The 19,006-nt window shown below is 47.5% G+C and overlaps 1 protein-coding gene across 3 annotated transcripts in view; it reads right to left on the reverse strand.

Annotated features, from left to right (window-relative positions):
• slc25a21 (solute carrier family 25 member 21) overlaps positions 1-19,006 on the reverse strand; it is a 60,797-nt gene that overhangs the window by 3,908 nt on the left and 37,883 nt on the right. For all 3 annotated transcript variants that reach the window (XM_029827372.1, XM_011614012.2, XM_003962253.3), the window contains 6 exons: positions 15,821-15,869; positions 8,573-8,656; positions 3,659-3,725; positions 3,256-3,315; positions 497-604; positions 259-423 (listed from right to left, as the gene is read on the reverse strand). In XM_029827372.1, coding sequence (XP_029683232.1) covers positions 259-423; positions 497-604; positions 3,256-3,315; positions 3,659-3,725; positions 8,573-8,656; positions 15,821-15,869 — 533 coding nt within the window. The remainder of the gene's footprint in view (positions 1-258; positions 424-496; positions 605-3,255; positions 3,316-3,658; positions 3,726-8,572; positions 8,657-15,820; positions 15,870-19,006) is intronic.

The raw sequence follows: 19,006 nt of genomic DNA on the forward strand, positions 1-19,006 counted from the left end.
TGAGGATGTTATGAGGAGCAAACAGATGAGGTATTAGCGGGGCTGATCTTACAAGCTCTTCTCTGATTTTGGCTTCCTCCCTGCTGAGGCCGGCAGCCTCACTAATCATACTGTCAAACACTCGCAACTCTCCCATGAGGCGAGGTGGCTGGGACATGTGTAGCGCGTAGCCTGGAGGCAGCAAAAAGCTGCGTGTAGCCGAGGTTAGAATCTCCTGGCTCTCCGTCTGCTGTGGGCCAGGAAGTGAGGGTGTGTTACCGGGCTGGTGGGGATGGCGTCCTTAACGTTGAAATAGAAGCCAAAGTAGATCATGTTGAAGACTCCGTGGCGTCCCAGCGTCGACGTCAGCCCTTTATTCAGCCCTTTCCGCCCGAACCCGTCCATCTTTATGATGCGTCTTGCTTGAGCGAACGAGGAGGGTTGCTGTAAGAGAGTGCATCCGCTGAATAAAGCGCAGCTCACACAAACACGTTGCCAGTGATTTATGCCCAACAACCTCTTTGAAGGCGTCTCTGTTGGCCTGCAGGCTGACTTTCACCACCTCGAACGGGTTGACGACAACAGCTTCAGTCAAGCCTGCGCCCAGCCCTGCGACGGACAGCGCCTGCAGGAGGAAGGACGGGGTTTCAGAGCGCGTCGGGGTCCAGACTCGCCTCTTTTTATGCATCTTAAATGGACATTTGCTCGTTTTTTTCCTGGTGTCGGTCGTTGTTTGACAGACACTAGAGACGCCCGTGCTTATTATCGTCGAGAGGACCCAACAAAATGGAGGAAACGGGATCGTGAGAGTTTTTCGGGGTGAAATACGGGAGATTCCAAATATTTCGGCAACAGAGGCGCGAGGGTAGTGTTGTGAAGGCACCTGAGTGTTTGCTGTAACTTGAGCTCCTCTGCTCGCTGTGGGCTGGCTCAGCGTACATGTTAGTGCATGTGAGCATGGCTGCCCGTCCCTTTCTACCCTCCAAAGTCTGTTTTAAGGCAAGTTAGCCATGAAAAGGTTCTCCCAGGAACCATTGTGTTGCAGTGTGAAACTGACAACCGTGATGAAACAAACCCAATTAGAGGGGAGTTTCCATAGCAACTGCAGACGTCAGAAGGTTGCGTCCACACCTTCTCAAACTCAATTCCAGGGTGGACGTGCTGTTCAATGAGGGCTCGGGCTCGTGTTACTGATGTTAACAGTTAAACAGAAGCGTTTGCGTTCTCATCTCGTTGCCAACGTTAGCAAGAGCGACTTCAAATCCAGAGTGACGGCAGGTCAAGACTAAAGATTAGCTTTGGTACAGAGGAGAGTTAGCAGACAGTAGCTAGCTGGTGGCGCTAACTGTAGCTATTTATTGAGTGCAAGTCGGGCTAAAATGCTACTGGCCGCTCCGATCCTCTGCTTAGAAAATACAGATTTAGGCACCAGTTGCCTAAATACTCATTTCTGTCCCTTCTGGAATTAAAAACCATCCAGATTCAAGTTTCTTATTTTTCCTTAAACCGTGCCATCGTTTTGATACGCGTCCGACCCCTTTGTAAACATAATCAAGTGTTTTAGTTGCATAAATCTGGGTTAATCCTGAAACATGTGGTGGTTGTTTTAAATATATCTCCACTTTTTGGAGGGTCTAAATGTAAACAGGCTGTTTGGTTACCAGAACCAACTGTCCATGGTGTCTTAATCCCACCATAATACAACAAAACCAATCAAGTAATTTCTGTAAAATAAACTTGTCGATATTCCTTCATAGTTTCTGATGAGACACTTGAAACTGAAGCCTATTAACACACACACACACACACACACACACACACACACACACGCACACGGTTTAATTTGTGCCAACGGTGAGGCGGCAACATGCATGTTTATCAAGATTTAAACACACGCGTCACTAAAATGTGCTCACATCACTTAGAACAAAACATCGATGAAATCCTCCTCTGACTTTTCCAGACACACCCCTGCGGACTGATGTGGGCGTTTGTACATATGAGGAATTTCTTTAAAAACACACTCACACACACGCACGACAAACAACTGTGTGAGTATGCAAAGAAAACAAAGAAAAGAAAACAAGAACCCGAAAGAAAACAAGAACCCGAAAAACAAGCAAACACAACCTGTGTGACAGAGGCGCCATAAATGCTGCTGGACTTATTTGATGACCACAAAAAACCACAAATGTCACATATGGGTGCCTGCGCGCTCACACGGAAGTAATGGAACCATGTCGTCTACGGCTCATTACTCTTCCTGGCTCTTTATCCTGCGGTCCTGCGACCATCTTCTCACACATCTTTGTGATGTTTACACAGCCAGGAAACCGGCCTGGATTCGTGTTATTGGGTCTTTAATTGAAATGAAGGTACTCTGTGGCGGGCAGCGGTCTATTAGAGACCTGTCTGTAGGTGAACAGGTGTGATTTCGGTAGGAGGAGGGGCTCTGGGAGGAGGGGAGGGTGAAGGGGGAGATTGAGAGATAGCGAGGGAGGAGGAGGAGTGCAGGGTGATGGATAGGGCAGGTAAACATTTCTCCACCAGCGGTTGTTCACACAACGCTGCTTTCCAGGTGAGCCATCCATCACGCCTGACACTCGGTTGCCACCTGAATAGCTGGTGTGTGACGGCCACACCCTGGCCATGCAAATCTGTCCAAATTTGTCCAGCTATAACACAGACCAGGGAACGGAACCATTGAGACAGGTGGTGGGACCAGAGTACAAATGATGCTATTGATGCTAATCGCGCTAATAAGGAAGCGACGTTTTGGATTTAGTGTTGTAAAAATAGCAGAATCAGCAAGACTAGCGTGTTAGCATAGACGCTAAACGTCGACACATAATCAGCATTGAAACAGCTGAAATATGGTGCAGAGCAGCACGGGCTCAGTTCTGCAGGGTTCTGAGAAAAGTAAATTAAAGTAGCTTCTGTTCAAATAAAACGTGCAATTTAAACTAAATTGTCCAGAGTAGTTTTAGTTCTACGCCGCTTCCTTGATGGTTGACCAGAACTCCCAACATTGTGTTGTTGTATGAAATTCACTTCATTTCTGGTTTGGAAACACAAACTCACATTAACCCCTGCAGCCCCAGACTCCACATTAGTGGGAACAAAGAGCTCAGTGCTAACAGGAAGTGTTACACCAAAGCTTGTGTGTTCCAAAATAGTTTTTGGCCTCACTGGGTGTAACGCTCTTTCTGGCCCAGCCGGAGTGTGTTTGTTTTTCCGGGTAACAGTGTGTTCAGGTGTCGTGTGTGCTGGACTCACAACGCCCGGGGACAAAGGGGTCAAATTCAGCAACTTCTTGTACTGCTCAAAGGTGAAAAACTGCGGAGAGAAGAGAAAGATAAATGAGCTGTTGCCGTGGCGACGCGCGTTAAAACGCTGACACCTTCGCGCGCCGATATAACTCATCGGCGATGACGCAGACACGCCGCTGGAGGCGGAGTGCGTGAGACAGAGACGATTCTGAGGAAGAGGCTTGTGGGGGTGTGTCTGACGTCACGCTGGCCGTCTTAATCTGAGCGCCGTTTCACAACTTTGCTTGCTACACACAAATTATCAGCCCATCAAATATGCCAGATGATATTTACTGGGCCAAAAGGAAGGAGCGGTCACGGGTTCCGTGCTAGCGCCATGCTAGCGCCTCCTGTTACACCCCTCAGCTCACCTTCACGGCCCTCTTCGGCGTCTCAGCCACGATTGGCGGCAGGATTCCCTTGTAGAAGCCGAAGATTCTGCAGACAGAGAGGAGAAATTTACTTGATGGTCGACCCCCAGGTGCCACCAACTGGGATTTATGGAAAAATGGTCTTCTTTGAGGGCCGATCCTGGACCTGCTGTACCATTAAAACCACAGATAAAGGTTTACTCCTCCTCCGCCTCCTCTTCACGCCCGAGGCTGCTGGGATGGACGCCAGCATGACCATCAAACGCCTCAACATCAGGGTGGTTTTAAGGTTGTTGCAGTCTGTGATAATTAGTCTTCTGGACGGTTGGCTTAGCAAAACAAATCACTGGACACGGCCGCATTTATGAACTTCATGCACGACCACAAAACAATTACGGTCCCTGTTTGAGCGGCGTAAGATGGGAAATGTAATTTATCAAGTGCTTCACACGTGTTTGTAGACTTTGTATTGTATAATGTGACAGCCTCGGGCGTAAATTACACCCCAAAAGGGGACACATGGAGTGTAATTGAGTAAACAAATTCATTTTCCATAACTAATTTCTTAATTTTGTCACACTGCGTGGGAATAAATGGCAACCACATGTCGAAGACAATCAGCGAAGACAATCATGAGCGATCTCAATGCAGCAGAGACACGGATTTACTGACTTCAGGCCCGTCGGGCTCCAGAAATCTGGATCCTACATCTCATATCATGCAACAAATTGCTGCTACGGGCTGAGCTGAGCTACGTTCATGATGTCATTTGGGGTATTTCTGCACCAACTGAACTGCTTCAAAGATGCGAGTGGAGCTACTAATCGGGTTTATATTTCCCAACACCCGCGCGCTCCTTCCAGCCACCGCTTTGATGAATGCGCGCGGCTACCGCTCGCCTACTTCCAAGCCTTCAGAATGTAAACAGAAAATATAGTGCCGCTGTTTGGCAAAATCACTGCTGAGATATATCCTGAAACCACAAACGCTGGCAGAGAATTTCTGCAGAGGAAATGATTTAAGTGTTTTTTTCATGACTCCACGTTCTGTACGTTTCAAAGGGCAACAGCTGTATAATTCCAGTCAATTTGGTGCTCTAGCTTAGCTTTGCTCGCTCATAAATCCAGCCGATTTAACATGCGAGCCGGTGCCAGGAAAATGATAAAATAAGTTACGTACGGAGAGAAAAGCCTGGATAAAACGCAGGTCGTGGCGTCATTTCCATGTGGGAGAATGTTTCTGTAAATCTTTTAAGGATTTAAATGCTTCGGAATCATTTACAGTTTGGACCTGTCCCATTCAAACAATGAAAATTCTCCCAGGAAAACGGGCAGGAATGTAAATTACTGATGAATATCTGCTCAGGCAGTTTCAGGACAGCAAGTACACCTCACAGCTCAGTCTTCCACATCAGGTCCACCCTTACTAAAGTCCTGTGAGGGACCGGTCACCTGTGTCACCTGTGTCACCTGTGGCACCTGTGTCACCTGTGCGGGGCGTCGTCCTGCCTCCACCCCTCTTCCCAGGACCGAGGGCTTCCCTCCTTGGGCCAAAAAGGAGGATTCAAAAGAAAACCTGAAGGCCCTGAAGATTCAGACTATTTACAGAACTTGACAGAAGCAGAAACCTGGCAGGAGGTTTGAGCCTTAATGTTTGGGTTGTTCGGCCGGTTCTCCATGAGAACCTGACCAGCCTTTGACGTGCAAGAAGGTACAAGCACAATAAACATGGCAGATCACTCAGATATCTAATTTCCCTTAATCTCGGGAGGCTAACCCTACTCATCAGACATCAAAGCTTGAGACTTGATAAGAGTCAGCTAAAGTTCTTTCCTTTTTAAATGATCATTTAAAGATATTGGGGGCGGGGGGTCAGTTATATTGTTATCCCCACCCTCCCACCGGGGGATCATTCTGTTTACAGACGTGTGCTTTAAAACGGTTGAAATAGGTAAATAACTCAATCAGGTCTTGTCACGTAGGTCAGGCGTGTGGGATGTCGCAGCCCCTGGCGGTGAGGATGTGAACCGACATCAAGTAGACCCTGTTGGAGTGCCTACGGTGGCTGCTTGGGGACAAAAAGCTTCTCCAATCGCTTCCAGTCCCGCAGCCATTGCTGGGTGAACGCGGCCAAAACGTCACCTGGGAAGAACCACGTGTGGAAGCAGACGGTTGGGCGTTAAATGAAGCGTATCCCGTGGCTTCGCTGCGTGCAGGCGAGCGCGTATTGATACTGAACACAGGTGAGCGGACAGACTGACCTGTGCACGGTGGCACCGGCGTTGTTGTGGCAACACAGATTATCTGGCCCGATTTGGCCCGAGTGTAAATATTGTGGGTGCAGGGGCTCGTTTGTCCTGCACATAACTCCAGAAGGACGGGACAACCTCCGCTCCCTCTTTATGGCAAGCCCAATTAATCCCCGACATCGTTAGTGTCAACAAGTTATTTCAGTCAGACGGAAGCCCATTCCCTCGCCTCTGTCTGTCCATGCAAATGCTGGCCACAGATTTCCCGGGTGTGGTCAGGCTGGGGAGCCATCGGGTGGTGATGGAGGAGTGAATTTTGTTACAGGACAAATATGGCCTCTAGTGAGTGGCCCTCGTTTGAATGCTCATTTGATTTCCAATGGAAACGACACGTTAAGTCCCCTTTTGGCTTTTTTTAAACAAATGGCCTCCTGACACAGAGCGAGAGAAGGACTGGAGGCGACGTGCACGTGTGTGTGTGCGTGTGTGGGATTTGGCTTTCATTTTCATAAACCTTTCCTTTTTTAACAGCCGTGTGGGGAGGAGTTTGGCACCGACTCCGTCCAGTGGAACATTTCCAGCACATTTTGCTCAATCCCAGTTCGGTTTTCAGAGGAGAGTCACGAGAAGGGAGAGCGGTCTTTAGAAACAGGCCGACATGCAAGCTACCAGCACGCTTCCACTGCAAATGTGTTGTCTCGTCTTGTCTCACCTTGACTTTATCAGTGACAGGGAAAATTACTGCCATTAGAGATTTACAAGATAAACGCACAAACAACACATGAATCACACAAATTATGAAGCAACAACATTAAAATTCTGACATTATCTCCTCATATCATGACTTTCCTTCGCTCTTTATTAGTACGTTAAAATATATTGTGGACAGTGCCACAAGGTTCCATATGGATGACATTTGGGCGCATTTAGCGGAACATCTTTGAATTTTAGGAACCGAATACTTGTCCCCGGTTTGTGGCAGAACCTAGAGTGGCTGTTGAGTCAGAGAACAAAATATTTTTCACGACTGGATTTACAAGTATTTCCAGTTGGAGATATTTTTAGAAATTAGCTTGGGAATTTGGAATTTGCCTTTTGTGCTGCGGCTGGGCCCCCGTACTAGCATTAGCTGATGTGTTTAAGGCCAAGGATCTCTAATGTGATGGACGTTTTTCTTATTCTGTGGACCGTGCTCTGGGTCCTGACCCAGACCCTGGGTACCCCGCTCCAGAACGCAAGAGAAAAGAGTCTTTTTTGTTTCCTTCCAGACGGAAACACTTAACAGGCGCTCACGCTGCTACACCCAGAGAAAAAGGCCTGTAAGTTAATACAGCAACAAAGTGTCTGCGAGCGGAATCAACGCCGTCACACACGCCTGAGCACGGTTATGGCATTTAATAATGTTGTGTTTTTTATCATAATAATCTACTCTAACATTGTCATTTTTCAGACTCCCAGGATTCAAATGATTTCCTGCAGTTATATATTTGGACCTTTGCATGTGCGCGTTTCCACATGGTTGCTCGGTTTAATCACCAGGCTCGTGCTGGGAGATCAGGTTTCATCCCTCATCACATCAGAGAGCGGGAGGAAGAGAGGTTAGCCACGTTGTGCTAGGAGCTGAAGGCAGAGGTTTATTTTTATTAATAATAATTCCACAATGGTGGAACTTAATTCTATTTCTATTACTTAGGCCTAAGTGGTTTTGACTGGCGGTAATCTGGGACGTGCTACTGGGGAAAACCTCAATAGGAGCAGGTCGTTCCTGATAAGTGGTGGATGGGAAAGTGGATCTTCCTGCTGCAGTGTTTCTTTAGGTAAACCCACAGTCAAATATCGGTCACAGGTGATGTGAACGTTGCTGTGTAATTTGGCAACAGCTTTATTATGTCAGAGACTGTGGAAATTCATGTGAATCTTGTGTCAGAGGACACACCTAAAAAGCATGTAGGCACGCAGGTATTGAATTTCACACTGTGTGTTTGTGTGTGTGTGCGGAACTGTAGCTGGATCTGCTAGACTCGCGCAGAGCTTCCAACTGTCACAGGCCGGGCCTCCCTCGCACCTCGCTGCAGATCGGCTTCATGTCCGCTGTAAAGCTGTCGACTCGCCGTAAACAGAACGAGCACCTGCGTCGTCTCGCAGGCCTGTTCCTGGGGCAGGGGCAGGGGCAGGGGCAGGGGCAGGGGCAGGGGCAGGGGCAGGGGCAGGGGCAGGGGGGGCTAGGCTACGGTGCCTGCTTCACTCAGAGGGTTTTACATCCTGATCTGCTGCTGAATATCTCTCATCTCTGGTGACAACTTTTGGACACGTCCCATAAACTGATGCTGTGTTTTGAATCAAATAGACAATAAAAAAAAAACTTATTACCAAGCATTATTTCTAAAGGATATTCCTTGATTTAAAAGGAATTGAATCTGATTAAACTGGATTAGCCCTTTAATAAATGCCATGAGCTCTTTCTGCATTTGTGTTTGTGAACATATCGATTCATCCAAAAAAATAAATAAAAGGGCTGAATGAATTTAAATCTCTGTAAGATCAAAGACAAACGAGGGCAATTACCTCCTTGTGCACACAGGAAACAGGAAGGCTGAACCGACTGTTAGCCCCAATCAGTGGGGTTTTTCTGTGCGACGGATGACAACGGTTGTGGAAAAACCTACCCCTCATTGCGGAAGATGGTCCGGAAGCAATCACCCAGGCTCTTGTAACTATTGGGGTCGCTGCTTCCTCTTTGGATCTGGAATCTGTAACGACAAACAAGTTCTCATTACTCTCTCAGTGCAACAGGCTACTGTACACAGTCACACCTGTGTGTAAAATACACTCAGAACAAATGGGATCTTATCATAAATGAGCTCGCCGTATTTTCCTCAGCTCTCCTTTCATGTGTGTTTTTTTCCACACTCCTGCCACCAGATCCCCCCAACACAGAGGAGAACTCAAACATTTATTTAACCCAACCGATCCAATTAGCCGCCCAACTCCCCGGGACCAGGCCTGTTGCAGCGAGCTTTTCAGCTGCTAACACGCTATTAAGCCGATCGAAACAGCTCTTCAGTTACGTGTAAATTTTTAATATGATGGAGCCAGTTGAGGGAGTTTCTGTTGTACAGCAAACACACTGGTGCCGCGCTAATAAAGGCAGCTAGTTGTGTGTAAATCTTTTACATGACAGGCCTGTCGCGCTGAAAAAGAAAGAATGTAGACAGAGTCTGGTAGATTTTCATGTTTTAAGATGATCGGAGATCTCATTACGGTTTAGAAGTGACCATCCCCCCACAAATAAAGCAAACGGGACGTGTTTAAGGCAGATCAGACCTGTGTGCTCTTCATACAATCACTGTGTGTTCTGAAGACAGCAACATAAGCGGATTTAAGGGAAGGGAGAGGAGGGTAATAGGACAAGAAAAAGATTCCCTCCTCATATGGCTTCAACTGCCAGGTCACAAGGTCAGCAGTAAGTCGTCCATGCGGGTGCCTGATGGGGCCATAAAGAGCCCCCGGGTTCCAGTGGAGGGGGGTTTAGTGGGGTGAGCGGCCTTTCATATCGCTAACAGATTAACATCTTAGAAGGGTGTCCCTCAAATCCTGCTTTGTGGATTCCCAAATAGCTTGTAACCCACTCCTGAAAACCAGTTAAAACAGCATAATAAATAGATGTCTGACACCATATTAAAGAGAAGAATCAAAAGAAGGGCTGCAGGGATGAGGGGACGGCGCAACGAGAGGCACGGAGGTGGCGGTGGCAAAAGGCCGGAAGATTTAAGACCACTGGGGCTTGTAAACATATTCAAATCTGGCTTAATGAAAGGCATATGATGCTGGGGTCAAGGATGGAAGGGACCCTGTCCCCGGTCTCCTCCTGTCTCTGTGCTTTGCTTACCTCAACACAAAGTAGCTCTTACAGAGTTAGTTCGAAAGGGCTGCGGTCCGGTTCCAACCCCCTGACTCGACTCGCGACCCCGAGGTCACCTCATTTCCTCATGGCCCTCTCCTACACCGCCATAAAAGCCAGGGACCAAACAGCAAGGCCCGTGGAGTGGGAGATAATAGGGAGGACCAGAAGAACTTGTGGCAGCAGGGGAACCATCAGGCCCCTGGCAAGGAAGTTGCTAATGTCACTCGTCATGGAAACCAACATTGAAAATAAGGACAAAGTATGAGTATCCCATCTGTAAAGACAAAGACCTCAACTTTTGTTTCATAATTTCATCCTCTTTGGCCAGAGAGGAGTGGAAGGTGGTCCACTTTGCTCTGGCGGATTCTCTCAGCCTTGGAATCAGCAGCAGAGATCGTAAACTCTGCAGATAGAAGACTCTAGGAAGCCCCGGGGCTTCTTTTAAACACGCCGCTTTGAGCGTCTCTTTCAATCATAGCACGCAGAGATACAGTTTACCCTGGTGGAGCTATTGAGGGGATCTGTGGGTTCATCGAGAGTACTCCTCCTTTCATTCCCTTCCAATATCCCTCTCTTCCAGTGGTTCTGTTTTACAGGCCCAGAGCTGCCCATGTGAGGGTGAAGGTGAGGGCAGGTTGGGGCTTCTATGACCAAGACATCGGGGTAAATAATAAGACTTTACCCATCTGACCTCCACTGCCTATAAAAGTACAAACCCTCAGCGTCCATGAAGTCAAAAAGGTAAAGGAGGGTGGAGCAACGGTTCCAGGTCCAATTCTTTGTATTTTTATGGGCAAGAGCAGCGTGTTTGAGGTCCGTGCAAGGCCGTGCCCGCTCCCAGACCCTTGAACCGAGTACCAACAAGACGGGCTGTCACATCTGAGCGGACGAGATGTTGGGGTGACGCTCATTAATGACAGGGGGGAAAGGGTGGAAGGGGCCTTGGAGGTGCAGATCAGGAGAACTCTGGCACTAATGGTGTTCTCTCAGTGTCAGTCCGACCTGGTTCAACACACGGACACCTCACATCTCACGGATGATCCTATTTACAGATAGGACTCCCTCTCCAGGCGTCAAGTATATAATCTCCAACTTTCTCCAGGGAAAGTCTTGTTCTACTCGTGGCTTTAGGAAAAGCCAAGTACAGTGTAAAAAAGAAAGAAATGAATCAACACAGCCACAGGATGAAATCTCTGGGATAAATCTACAGACAGTCCAGCAGGAAATATAAAGCCGAAATTGATTTTTTTACAGCCAGACAATTAATTTTAATGAGGCGGTAGAGGACCATTGGATTGGAACATGAGGTTAAAAGCATTTTGCCGACCTCAACAGTCCAACACGATGGTCACGGCCTCGGTTAGCCTAAACTATTTGGATAACCATGAATAGAAACTGTCAACAATAGATGCAAAAGTTGTGTGTTTGCTCAATAATCTCGGAGCGTATCTTTTCCACGTTGGACTTCCATACAAGTCTGACATTAATCCAGCGTAACTATGTGCAGTTAAACGGCACAAGAACACTAGCCAAACATTAAAAACTGAAATACAACCAAAAAAAAGTGTGCTAAAGTAGAAAAATGTGTTTGAGTGTGACTGGAGGAGGCCAATAAAGGAAGACCTTAGGAGGAATAGGAAAACAGTGTCAAAGGGAAGAGGACACAGAGATGGGAGCAGAGGGGAAGTGATAAAGCCCCGGAGCTCGTGACACGGCAGCCTGCCAGAGTCAGATCTGGACTGGTGACACAAGAACTGCAAACCCGCCGGACCTGGGGCAGCTTGAGACATGGGGCAGTATGTTAGGGGCAGATAAAGACGGAGGAAGCTGGAACTTTGGCTTCTTTCTCAGTCTGATAAAACCAACTCCGGTTCCCTTTGGTCATGTTGGGACCAGTTCTGTCCAGATGTCTGCTCATATACCTTGACCTCTCTGACCTCAGATCAGGCTGTGCTGCCATGAAGGAGCAGGAAAAGGGCTGCATAAAACAGCATGAGGATGGGCCCAACCTGAGTCAGATGTTTTGAGCATTACGAGTGTATTTTTGAGGCGATGACACGTTTTTCACTGCAGCGTTGGAAAACATTGGAAGTTCCATTTGATTAGAATCTTCCCCAAGGATTGCACCAAAAAATGATGTTGGGGTGTTATCATCAAAGAAAGATCAAAGAAAAGTGCCTCTTTCCATACAAATCCTGTAAAATGTTGGGAGAAACGGAATGATCCAACGTTAAATATGCTGAGGAGAATCAATGATTCTAAATCTACCAGATTATATTAAAATTGACTTCCTGTCATAATGATCAAACAGCCTCATGCTTCTCATCCTCATGTTGTCTGTTGCATTTAACGGTTTCAGTGTAAAAGATGCTCATTTTTTGCAGCACGAGTAAGTGAAATGTTTCTTTCGCTCATTTGATGCTTCACTCTTGGATAGTCTTTTGCTGCGTACACTCAGAAACAAGGAATGGAACTCCAATCAGCATGAAAAGAAAGAGCTGCACGTCGACGGCTCCAAGACAAGCATTCTTTAAAGGTTCTGCTTTTCTGCAGCCCGTGCACATGGCAGCTCCAGCATGATTCTGGTTAGGAAAAGACTGCGGTTTCAGGAAATAAAATATGGTTAAGGTGTGGGTTAGGAAACACATGGTTACAGTTAACAAACTGAAAATTACAAGTCTGGAATGTGAGATGCACAATCACTTCAAATCAACATAATTCTTGGGGACTCTGGGGCAGATTGATAATCCGTGCGTCTTGATCACAATATTTAAAGTCCTTGGTCGGATCATACAAAGAAATTAGGTGAACTGCCTGGTCCTCAGAAGAGCCTGGAGTTTTTCAAAGCGTTAATTCTGCCAAACACGTTTGCGCTCGTGATTACAGCCCAAAATGATACTCGCTGGTTTTTCCTGCGTGTGTTTGGGTTTACGCAGACGGAGGAACGTCTGGCTCCGCAGTCTCACAGTGCTGACCGGCCATCAGGCTGCAGCCCCTTTGTACCCTGCTGTTTGAAGGTTGTGTCAGGGATTCCTCCATAGGTGCACGGAGGTTCACCGAGCAGCTGGGGGCAGAAGTGGGGGGGGGGGGGGGGCTCTGGGCTGCCCTCGGAACTGTTCCCTGTCTGAGCCCATCAACACAGATCACTTTCAACACCTTCCTCATAAGTGGGACACGTTTTAACGTGTTGCCAAATGGGAGCAGAGTTGCTATGGAAACGGCTACGAGTGAGGGACGATACCAAGTTTTCCAGCGGGCCTTGAAGCAGCCTCTGTCATGCAAAGCAATTAAATAACGTGATTTTTTGGAGCATAAATAGCTCTACAGAAGAGCATCGGTGGTAGAAGGACCAGTGGAGGATGGTTCGTAATGTGTAGGTCAATGATCTAGGGGAAGGGGGGGGGGGGGGGGGGGGGGGGGGGGGGCAGCAGCAGAGGAGGAGGGGCTGAGCCAGGAGGTACTGTACATAAATACATCTTAGGGGCTCATTAAGGCAAACACGTCCAATCGCTCAGATGTAAAGAAAACGGCACCGAGCTCACGCTGGCAGGATTCCCTGCCGATGGGGGTCCGAACACGAGGAAGGCGGGGCTTCGACTGCGTGGCGGAAGTCTGACGGGTTGATGGAAGCTGCTTTCAGATGAGAATGTTTGTGCATTCTTGTGTATTAGGGCGGAGCTCCGTGTAACAGGATCTCGACATGAAGGGAACGCAGCCCGAGTCTCTAATGAGAGGGAGAACCTGATCAGAGTCAGATGGGGTGCCCCAAGCACACAGCCCCCCACAGAATGTGCCGCCTGACACCCTTTGTTACCTCTAAGTGAGCTGAGACCAGCCCATGAACCATGTAACTAGGTGGTTTCCAGGTTAATGAAAAGCTGTAACTCCAGTTCTGGTGTCTCTCTTTCAGCAAAACTGACTTCGTCCCTCCCTTCACCCCCCCACCCTCCATCTACACCCCACACCGCGGTGGGGTGCTGGTGCGTTTTTGACTCAAACTTTTAAAAAACCTTTCACTGGTTTGACTGTTGCTCATGGATTGCGTGTGTTAAAGGGGAACAACAGTGCGAGAACTGTTGCAGATGTTCTGTTACGTCCGTAATTACGCCGTTTCACAGAACGCTAAAGAAAATATCCGTGGCCCACAACTTCGCTCCAACATTACATGCTATATTCCAGCTATGTTGCGCTCTTCCAGGCTGACGTGCAGTCAACATTTTCTCTTGTCTCATTAGCCGTTTTTCCTCTAGTCTGTTTTTGAGGCACATTTTGACACGTGACAGTGGAGAACACTGGGAAAATAATGATCACAGAGGGTCAGATTAGGGGGAAAAGTCTATTTTTTAATGCTTTTTTGGCTAGTTTTGTTCTGTCCTTTGCATTAAGGTGTAAAAATGTGGCCCATAAGGCAGACCATACAGACAGGAAGCTCTGCGTCGCACGCATACTCCTGTTCCAATGTATTTATATGCATTTGCCTCTTTTAACCGTGATGAAAGTGGTGGTAAATCTGCGTGCTCCGCAGGAGTTCTTTAAGATGTAAGATAGATGTACTTGTTAGCAGAGGTGAGTGAAGGGGGTCACGGCTTGACTAAGTAGCGAGGAGCACAACGGGGAGTAAAAATCCAACAACAAAGGCAAAAAAGACGAACAACTCTCACTTCTGACGCCAGTTTCTAAACGAACACACCTCGTCCTCCCCCTTCACGGTAAGATAAACCCTCATTTGGAAAATAGGCAAACAAGGGCTCCCAGGCAGGTACACATTTACCTTGCAAAGAGAAAAAAAAGTGGAAAAAGAAATGGGGGGGGGGGGGTCCCTTTGATTCTGAGTCAGTGGAAAAAGGTAAATTTACTCCAGTTGCTGTTTAATCTGAGGCGGTGGACATTAAAGCCGGGGCCGGTGCCTAATAAGAGCCATGCCTGGCTGAGGGAGAAAGTGACCGACTGGAGGTGTGTCGCTGTCTGACTCCCTAATAGATTTCAGCTCCTTCGTTGTCCCAATTAGCTGGTCCGTCCACTGGGTTTGGGCACTGGTTTTAGGTGTGTGTTCATGCATATCTGCTGCCTACGTGTTTGATACCCGAATCTCCTCATTAAAGATGTCTGTGTTTTAACCTCTGAGACCAAAAGGAGTCAGTTTAGCCCGAACGAATAGTTACTGTAAACACATGGAGATAAATGGAGGAAAGGACAGATAAACCTGTCAACATTCAGAGCAGCTTTTACCACTTTTTAAGGATGAGAGTTACAAAGAAAATAGAGCGTGCACTTTTAACCCTGACCCCTGCATGAGGACGGATGGGCAGCGCTGACGACTTACCTGTAATAAACCCACATAGCTTCCATACGTGACCGTAAATCACGCTTTAAGCTTCAAAGTATCAAATATCGAGTAACGCCACGCCGCCCGGCGCTGGCTTTTATCCCGGCCGTTCTTATTGTTCTGGTGTTGGCGCTGCCTTCAAAGTGCAACCATCTCACTCTTTTAAAAGGCACGCCGGGCAATTGATTTACCAAGAAACTGCTGCCGTAAATGACAGAAAGAGTGAGGGGGCACGGGGGAGGGGAGGGGGTTGAGAATGAAGCCAGAGGTCTCGGCTTGGCCTGTGAGGGACTATAAAGCTTTACTGGTAGCCCACGACCTGTTTATGGCTGGCTGAGATGCTGTGGTGCGAGGCTCCTGATCACTCAAAGACGGCTGCTGCTTTTGCGTAACAAGCAAGCCGGTCATTAAAAAGCAGCCGACGCATTTAGCGGCATCTGGCTCATCTTCACCCTGCGTGCTCACCAACCACAGACTAAAAGAATTCCCTTTCATAATGCCGTCTTTGCCGGGAATGACATATTTCCAAACAGTGCCGTCCTTTTTATCAATAAGCCCCAGACGTTTGAGCGTTGAGTCTCGTCCAGGTCAGACGATTCCAGGCAGATCTGGAGGTTCCTGTGTGTAGCTCACATGCAGCACAGAGTAGGACTTTTAGCATATTCGCTTTCGGCGGGGTCTTACCTCGTCTTCACTACGTCAAGGGGGTGCATTAAGCAGATCTCCACCAGACCTAAAAGGCGAAAAGATGAGTCAAATTCATAATTGGAAACAGATCATAAATGATTCAGCCACTCTGTGATTTCAGACTAAACACATGCTTTGATCTCAGTAGGAATCAAAGTGATTTTTAAAGGAACGTTCTGAAACTCCAAACGGACTGGCCATCCGTCTTCATCCCATCTCACTAAAATGCCCCTAAATGAGTGATGTTTGATTCCTAACCCTAACCCTAACCCTAACCCTTTTCTAAATCCCAAACCCTCTCGGAGGCTCTAAAGCCAGCGACCCACCGGTCCACAGGACCCGACACATCGGCAGCTGCAGAATCGACAAGGCCTGACGATCGGCGAGGGCCTCTGAGGATTGGTACGCACGCCAATGACGTGCATCTGCATTAAAAAAAGCCACCGCTTTGGCAGAGAGACGCCTCCTGACATGAGGGTTTTTTTTCCCAGGTCCGCAGTTCTCAGTGAATCCCTTTACTGGGGCTCTGAGGGCTTCCCTTACAGATTCCTCCGCGTGTGTACACAGCTGCTGCGCAAAATGGACCCCGTCTAATTTGCTCAATTAAACATATTGTCAATAAAAGAATGTGTCTTCTGTGGTTTTTCCATGGAAGTAATTATCAACTGAAATACCACAGGAAAACCGAGTTTGTCTGCAGCTGAGTCTTGAGGAACAGAAGGACCGGAAAACAGGGATTGAAGCGTGTTACCGACAGGCCAGACAAACTGAATCCCATCGTTCACGCCTCAGTAGACCTGACAGCAATACAGCACTCCAGAGCTGAATACAAGGCGGCTTTGGACGCATTATTCCCCGTCCTCGCCATTAATATACCTGCGGTGGAGAGGAGGCACATCAGATCTGTCAGCGGGTAATCAGATTACATGATGAAACCAAACCGGCTCGACCGCCTGTTTCTTCGTCCTGTGCAAACAAGGTGATGTTGGGAAGGGAGCGAACATGCTCCAGCAGGAGATGCGTGAAGCCTCACCTGAACCGAATACTTCAGGGGTCAGGCACTCTCGGTATCGAGGCTTTGTTGTTTTTAATGACATAATGCGAGTCTGAGAACTAACAAATATAAGAGGAAGGCTTTGAGTTGGATCATCTTAGGAGAAATAAACAAAACAAATGAGGAAACTCCCACTGGACCCTTGTTCTCCTGCAGCACATCTGGATTCTTGACCTAAAATGATTCATGGTAGATTTTGGGCCTCATCGTAAACCTCAGATTACAGGAACTTTGAAGGATACAGGTTACCGAATGCTTCGTTAACTTAGACAGCTAACAGTAGTTAACACTCTTTACTAATTAGCCAGTCTGCCCCACTGTGCCTTTCAGATACGGTGATTAGTTCAGCGTGTGGACACCAGCTCTGAGGCTTTTTAGTGATCTGTGTCAGAGGGCAGCGGGGGCCGAAACGACGCCTTTACTTCTTGGAGATAGCGGCTGTAGAAGGGTTAGCGACGACAGCCTCGAATGCAAAACCGCACCGCACTTATTTGAACTGTTGACACATAAAGAGGCGGGAAAAAACTGAAAGTGATCCAGATTCTACACTCAGCGACAGTTTTTAAAAGCAAGCGCGACTCAAGAGTCGACACAGAACAAATGTTATGTGCCCTGTCAATCAGAACACAATAGGCAGGTGCACAGGAGGGTGTTGCATGTCTTTACCTGGTGACAGATGCAAAATGATGCAACTTGACACGGTTGAGAGGTTATTCTCAGTGAAGCAGTTAATTGCTGATAACATTAGCTTGTTTGTTTTCTGCTCCAGCCCAGTAGAACATGTTTGCAGATATTCAATAATACACTGCTGTTTAAAGTCTTATCCAAACACTTGGCAGGACTTCACTTTATTTTCCTGCATGGAGCTTCCTGGTTTCCCACCTGATCGCCTGTTGGAGGATTTATCACTGGACGGTTCTTTTGGTTCTGAACCACAATGGGAGTGACAGGACTTGTCATCCAGGGGCTAACACTCACAATCAGGCTCAGCGCTAATTGGAAAAGGGGTGTCTGGAGCTCACACAGTGGACAGACACTCCACAACGCAATCGATACGCACAGAGGTGAACTGAAGAGCTTCATTTACGCAGCAGCTATTTTATATTGTGACAACATGTCATTTTATTTTAATGCACGCCGTCATGGTTGTCATGTTCTGCATCTTAGAGCCGTAATTCTTGGCTATAGATGAGAGCCTGTTTTAAAATGAGACACAAGAGTAAATGTGTGAGTCACCTTCAGTAGCTTCATCGGTAACACCGGAGCTGCGGCCACCGACAGTTCATCTGGCGACTTTTATATACATACATCAAGCAACGAGTGTCAAAGTTGTTTTTGGCTTGGGAACGCGCGAGGCTTGCTCCCACGCGAAAGCGGGAAACACACACACACACGCACGTACACACAATGGTGCACCAGGGAGTGATTGCACAATGGGTGCATGTGTCATCTATCATGCCAAGACACACACAATGACTGTAATTCTCTGCAGCCACAGAAGGTTACGGCTGCAGGAAGCACAGCGCCCGGGGTCAAACAGACGACTGCATTCATGCATTTCACGTGCCTATTTTACCCATTGATTCTATCTAATGGCTGCCTAAAGATGCTATTAAACAATGCTAAAAATAATCCAGGGTAAAATCAAGAATTTTAGCCGATTTTCGTCCTTATTTCTATCTAAAATTAAGAAGCAAAGACATCCCAAGCAGAAATGAAAGGACATGGTGAGGTTTGATGGGTACAGATGAGCAACAATGACACCAAAACTCCTGACTGAACCTGCAAGTGATGCCTCACGCCTCCATGTCCTGCATTAATACTTTTATGAACACATCAAGCCTGGAATGCTAAACAAACCCTGATAGCTACAGTTACAGAGCCAACATGATATCCATCAGCAAATGGGCTTGGCAACGCTGATATACTAGGAACTGGGATTCATCTCACGATCTGCAACCTGTCAGGTGAAATCACAGGGGAAGGAATGACAGGAACGTTGACAAATGATGAGTAAAGGTCGGACAAGCCGAGGCTACGAACAGTAAACCTGATGAGCAAGCAGCCAACGGTGGCCTCAAGAAATCAAGCGAAAGCAAAATTTGTTCTAAATCTCTGCACAGGCCAAA

Source organism: Takifugu rubripes, chromosome 2 (genome assembly GCF_901000725.2).
Source record: "Takifugu rubripes chromosome 2, fTakRub1.2, whole genome shotgun sequence".
NCBI classification, from domain to species: domain Eukaryota; kingdom Metazoa; phylum Chordata; class Actinopteri; order Tetraodontiformes; family Tetraodontidae; genus Takifugu; species Takifugu rubripes.